The following is a 6,496-nucleotide window of genomic DNA, read 5'->3' as shown; positions in this document are numbered from 1 at the left end:
TTAAAAGATGTCATACGTGTCAATTACTTGTTCAAAAGTGTCATATAGGGACACCCACAAATCTCCATAAAAGGTCAAGAGCACAGAATCAGTGTAAAGGCTAAGTGGGAGTTATTTTGACTCACTTTTTTTATGCTGTGTTCACACTTATACCGGTACAAAAGTGGTATAACTGTATCGATACAAAGTATACCGGAACAGTTTAGTGCATCTGTCCACACTAGCGAGAAATGTTTGCGGTTTTACCGAGTAACTTACTTCCGAGAATATATGGCATCTGTTATTCCATGATCTCGAGAAAAAATTTCATGGTCTCAGCTGGATCACTGTATCTCCATCGGTAGAGATGAAGCCGGGCCAGTCTTCTGCGGAGGTGCTGCGGACTAATTTTGAAATTATCCCTTATTAAAAGACTTAATGAAATCTCTCCCTGTGTCAACCCCTGATCAAAATATTGCCTTATTAGGTGATCGATTATTCCAGACATTCTAATGACCAAAGTTGCGTCTATACAGAATGAGAAATAGCCCCAAAGTCAGCATATCACAATTCTCTTGGTGCACCTGAATGAACCATTTCTCAGCTGTTTACTCAAGATCATGAAATAGTTGTGCTGTTTTCTCGAGATCCTGAATTAATTATGTCGTTATCTCAGGATAATAGGGCTGTAACGATATGAGTATCGAAATCGCGATATGCAGAGCCATGATCCGTATCGCGATACAAGAAGGCAGAATCGCGGTACACCCTTTCAAACTTCTCCTCAGCCCAAAAACAGAGGCGCTTCCAAACTTCAATTTATGAATACTTAACTTTTTATTTAAATTACATTTTAAACTTAAATTACTTTTTTTTAAAAATATCTATTAGTAAGTCGTTTTTTCGCCGACCTGCGACAATCTTCTGCGAGTCACGCAACGTCCACACTCGCCACTGGCAGAGCATTCATTTCTTTTAAGCGGTCGCCATTCTGGTGGCGACGCGGGGAGCGAATCTGTAAACAAGCAGCTCATTGGCTGGCTAGGTGTGCCACAAGCCAATCACAATCACTTGACCGGAAAGGCATGCAGTGTTGCCAGATTGGGCGGGTTTAGGTGCTTTTTGGCTGGTTTTGAACATATTTTGGGGTGGAAAACGTTAGCAATATCTGGCAACACTGAAGGCATGTCTGCTTGGGCGGAAGCCTTCTGCGGCAGTTACATTTTGACACGCGAGCAATGTTTCACCATAAAAATTCCGTAATTTCCATCTGTTTTCCGCGATCACAGAAAATCATCGGCCCTATGAGAGTGAGACAGTGAGCGAGCCACCCCCCCAAAAAAAAATCTTAACGGATTTACACGATTTAGAAAAATGACTTTTTCAGAACCGAAAAAAACAGAGCTTCCGGCTCAACAGTATTATTTTGAGAAATAAAACAATCTTTGGATATACATTTGTTCATTTTTGCATACATATTACTCATTCTCTGCAGTGGTCTGAATTATTTATTATTAAATAGTTAAAGTAAGTAAGTAAATGTTAATAAGTCAAATTTACTACTTTAAAAAAAAATCGTGGACGTATCGAATTGTGGGTCAAAAATCGCGATTCGAATCGTGAGTTGGGTGTATCGTTACAGCCCTACAGGATAACAAGGTGAATAAAAAAAAAAAGGATTATATGAAGGGCCTCTCTCGGCTTCCGTACGGATGAAACAATGTGTGTGTGCTTTTTGTTGTCAATGTACAGTCTGTATTTCTGGTGGTCATTTATTCAGTCGAATCGTATAAAACGCGCGAGGCAGTTGAGAAAGAAACAAACGAATCTCCGTTCTTCACTATTTTATTCAGCGAAGACATCGATTGAGGTGTGTGACTTTGTGCATGCGCATTATATTTGTATTGATACAGAACCGCTTCATCTGTCCACACTACAGCGAAGCGCTACAGTACCGGTATAGTTGCTAGTGTGGACAGGTGTTGTGGCACGAAAGTTTCGTATCGGTACAAAATCCCTAGTGTGCACAGGGTATTAAACTTCAACAATGCATCATGTTCGTTTGCTTCTGTTTAAATCCACTCAGAAACTGCTTATTTTATTTATTTGCACACGGCAGGCAGTGGTTGATCTTACAACAGTTTAAAGAAAATCTCTATTCTTAAATCACATTTAGAAAAGGACAACTGATTCAAAAGATTATTGAAAGGTGTTTTTCTCCCTAAAATGGAGATTATCAGCAAGAGAGAAAAATATAAATTGTTCATTAGTATCATTAGGTATTAGTTTACTGTAGTAGTCCTCTTAAAAAATTAATCACATTCTCCCTGTAGAAGAAATTACAAAATTACTTTGCATATAATTCTTCGATTACTGTATCACATGCTGGCTAAAAGGTTTCTGATAAACAGAAGCCCCTTCGAATCAGCAATGCATATACATACACACACATGCACCGTATATTCATCTAACGCAGCTCAGACAGGTCAGCCCGTGGATCTTGAGACGACGAGGAGCGTCAGGAGCCGCTGGAGCTTCTCTGGAGCAGGAGGGAGTGACAGACGTCGCAGACGCGCACTGGTCTGGGGTAGGACGGCAGCGCCAGCTCGTTACTGGAACAGCTGCTGCAGTAAATGTCTCCGCAGTTCCTACAGTGGTGCTGAAAGGACGACAGAAGGGTGGCGTTAGCTACGTGACAACAAAACGGACTCTGGATTCTCATCCGACTCTGATAGTGAAGCTCACTTTTCTGCGAGAGATGGAGAATTCCTTCCGGCACTGCTTACACTGCGTGGCTTCGTCGTCTTTCAGCCAAGCCTGACCCTAAACGAGGACGTGAACAGGAAGATACGTTGGTTAACCTCAAGCTACATCTACACATCGCTGCTTTGAAAGTAGTTCTGGCTACAAAAACGGATTCGTATCTGCTGTACTAAAAATCACATCATTAAAACGTAACAACCCAATCACTTCTCTGAAATGGATAGAACGGTCCTGAAACTCTTTAAAAAAGCAGCTGCTTACTTTTAATGCTTTATTAACTTCTTTAAAGTCCTCCATCTTCAGTTTGGACCTGAAGGAAAAAGAGCAGCGTGTACGTGATGCAAGATGAAGGACCATATGAACTAACGAGCCTTATTTATCTCGTCTTACTGGCTGAGGTGAAGGCCCATCTCCTGCAGCGCCTGCTCCTGCTCCTCACACAGCTGCTGCAGCTGTTTCTTCTCCTGCCGCAGGTCCAGCATTTCCTGTGACGAGCCATTTCATTTAGAGCTTAAAAGGTCACAGGCAACGGTTTTAATTTTATGCACGTTTGAAACTTTATATGTTAAACCCTCTGTAATTTTCTTCTGGTTCCAAGAAGTATTTTTAATAAGTAATTTAAGTTAGCACGGATCACGGCGAATTTCTGTTCGGCGATTTCCATGACCACTCGGCGCGTGACGTCATTTAAGACAAACAAACCGCTTGAGTTTAGTCCGTTTACTTACGTTGCCGTTCGGCTTGAGTGCAGACGTGCGTTCAGGAATTTCCAAAGAAAAAATCATGCCTTAAAGGAACAGTCCACCGTGTTTCCATAATGAAATATGCTCTTATCTGAATTGAGACGAGCTGCTCCGTACCTGTCCGAGCTTTGCGCGACCTCCCAGTCAGTCAGACGCGCTGTCACTCCTGTTAGCAATGTAGCTAGGCTCAGCATGGCCAATGGTATTTTTTGGGGCTGTAGTTAGATGCGACCAAACTCTTCCGCGTTTTTCCTGTTTACATAGGTTTATATGACCAGTGACATGAAACAAGTTCAGTTACACAAATTGAAACGTAGCGATTTTCTATGCTATGGAAAGTCCGCACTATAATGACAGGCGTACTAACACCTTCTGCGCGCTTCGGCAGCGCATTGATATCTGAGCTCTGTATCAATGCGCTGTCGAAGCGCGCAGAAGGTGTTAGTACGCCTGTCATTATAGTGCGGACTTTCCATAGCATAGAAAATCGCTACGTTTCAATTTGTGTAACTGAACTTGTTTCATGTCACTGGTCATATAAACCTATGTAAACAGGAAAAACGCGGAAGAGTTTGGTCGCATCTAACTACAGCCCCAAAAAAATACCATTGGCCATGCTGAGCCTAGCTACATTGCTAACAGGAGTGACAGCGCGTCTGACTGACTGGGAGGTCGCGCAAAGCTCGGACAGGTACGGAGCAGCTCGTCTCAATTCAGATAAGAGCATATTTCATTATGGAAATACGGTGGACTGTTCCTTTAAGGCCAATTTATGCTGACAACGCAGTCCTCGCAGATGGCGTCTGCGTAGCCCCCCCCTTCGCAGACGCTCTGCGCGCACCTCCCAAAAATTGTGACCACCGCAGAAGCCTCGCAGACAAGAGGGCTCTGATTGGTCCACTCTACATCCGCTGTACATGCACTTCCGCACTTTCCCAGTTTGTTTTGTTTTTACAACTGCCATTTTTAAAAACACGAGCGAAGATGGAGCAGCACGAAGAGCGGTTGATTGAGGAAGTACGTACATCTATACGACTCCAGTTCTAGTCATTATAAGTAACCGGAGGATAAACACTCCACTAACCACACCCACCAACTACTCCTAGCGATTTCGCGACTTCGCGCCCCCTTGCGTTGTGGCGGTGAATAACATCGCGCACGCCTATTACTCAACGATAAATTACAACTGTCTGCGAAAAGCTATCTGCGAAAGCCTTGTTGCAAGAGCATGCAGAGGCCCTTATTGTTGTGTAGTGAACTGTAACGATGGGACCGGTTCAGGAAGAAGTTTTTAACTTTTTCCGAGAGAGGAGACGAGGCGGAGAGAGTGGATTGTGCGCGTGAAACAAAATCAAGCAGTCAAAGAAGAAACGGAGCAGCAATGCTCAAGCAAAAAGGAGAAGATTGGAGGGAAACATTTTTACTTTTGCTTGCAATTGACAAGTCAAGAATCCTGAGGGATCCTGTACAATCATTGTGGAAATGAGACAAAGGGATATTTCCTCGCTTAGAGTCGGCTATAAATAGTATAATGCCGCGGATGGCAGGCTAACGTGGCCCACCGGCGCACTGTCCAGTAATCGTTCCCTATATCCACTAGGGAGGCGGTTTAATTATTCTTCAAAAGGGCTCTTATTTAGTATTACGACGAAAGTAGGAATTTATCATAACTACCAGGATAAATCGTTTGGGCGCGAGTCTTGTTGAGGTCCGGGGTCACCGCGATCACAGTCGTCCGAGTCGCTGTCCGATTCCGAGGCCGCACGGTCAAACCAGTGAGCCACATTCACCGATTGTGTCGCAACGGCCATAGGGTCATACATATACGGTTTCACCTCTGGATATTCAATTTGGAGAGTTCCTACTTCAAAATCACTTTCGCTTTCAGACATTTTACACAACCTCTCACGACCAAAGTCCGTACACGTGTGCTCAGTTCGCAGGTAAACACAGAGCTGCTCCCGGTCTGTTTGGCTTAAATGACGTCACGACGACGGGCCCCTGGGGGTGAAAGTGCGCATAAGTGAGAAGTAAACAAACCTTCAGAAATTGCGCAAACCAGTATATTTTAAGGTGCAAATTAGACACCAGGAAGGTTGAATTCGCTTTTTGGGTCGCTCTTCTAGACAATAAAGTTGATATTCTACATTTCGCCTCTGACCCATGACCTTTAATTTGAAGGAATTAAACACTTGGGGACATGATGTTCTAGGAAAAATATTCAGCAAATGTATGATGAGTCCTGGTGCAATATCACTCCAAAGTGGATGTAAAATTTCAACACCAAGGGAAATAAAATTTTTTTTTATTTTGCATTATGTGATGAGTTTCACGTGTTTTTCTGACCATCTGAAGGCCTTGCAGCTGTTGCAGCTGCGTGCGCAGTTCGGCGCTGTCGTCCTGCTCACGCTGCAGATCTCTCTGCAGACTCTGCCTCTGCTCCTTCTCCCTGCTTAGCTCCGCCTCCAGCCCTGCCCTGAACAGCATTCAAATGCACATCAAAGCTAGCCTTTTAAAATGACGTTTTAAATTAAGATATAATTTTCAAAAATGTGAAACTCATGGAACAACTGGTTATCGAGTCACTACGCCTTTAAATATAAAGCTGCGTGTGGTACCTCAGCGCGTCGAGGTCGCCGAGCCGTTTGTGCAGCCCGTCCACTCTCCCTTTCATTTCGGAGCACAGCTCCTTCTGACTCTCCTCCGTGCTCTTCCTTCCGTTCTCAGAGTTCTGTAACCTGCAGCATCCGAAAACAGCCATTTAAAAAAAAAAAAAAGTACGTGCTGAAATACTGAGCACTCTAATACGGCACTGACCATCAAATCCTCGCTAATTTACTCAAACGGATCAGTTCAGAGGGTGAAAGCGACTCTACCTCAGTTCCAGCTCTTTCATCGCCGTTTCCATCTTTTTCATCTTCTCCTCCAGTCTCACAGCCTCTTCTTCTTTCCTCAGCACCACGCTGTTCGTGTCCTTCAGCAACCAGCAGGGGAGACACAGAACACCAGCA

At 43.8% G+C, this 6,496-nt stretch overlaps 1 protein-coding gene across 1 annotated transcript in view; it reads right to left on the bottom strand.

Annotated features, from left to right (window-relative positions):
- Positions 1 to 1,808: 1,808 nt before the first annotated feature.
- Positions 1,809 to 6,496, bottom strand: part of rufy1 (RUN and FYVE domain containing 1) — a 28,088-nt gene continuing 23,400 nt past the window's right edge. Inside the window, exons 11-17 of the mRNA XM_060927253.1 lie at positions 6,362 to 6,459; positions 6,104 to 6,223; positions 5,832 to 5,961; positions 3,133 to 3,227; positions 3,004 to 3,052; positions 2,725 to 2,802; positions 1,809 to 2,638 (exon numbers count right to left, since the gene is read on the bottom strand). Coding sequence (XP_060783236.1) covers positions 2,498 to 2,638; positions 2,725 to 2,802; positions 3,004 to 3,052; positions 3,133 to 3,227; positions 5,832 to 5,961; positions 6,104 to 6,223; positions 6,362 to 6,459 — 711 coding nt within the window. The 3' untranslated portion in view covers positions 1,809 to 2,497. The remainder of the gene's footprint in view (positions 2,639 to 2,724; positions 2,803 to 3,003; positions 3,053 to 3,132; positions 3,228 to 5,831; positions 5,962 to 6,103; positions 6,224 to 6,361; positions 6,460 to 6,496) is intronic.

Source organism: Neoarius graeffei, chromosome 8 (assembly GCF_027579695.1).
Source record: "Neoarius graeffei isolate fNeoGra1 chromosome 8, fNeoGra1.pri, whole genome shotgun sequence".
NCBI classification, from domain to species: domain Eukaryota; kingdom Metazoa; phylum Chordata; class Actinopteri; order Siluriformes; family Ariidae; genus Neoarius; species Neoarius graeffei.
Note: the sequence above shows the minus strand (reverse complement) of the source record. Positions and strands in the feature narration are given on the sequence as shown.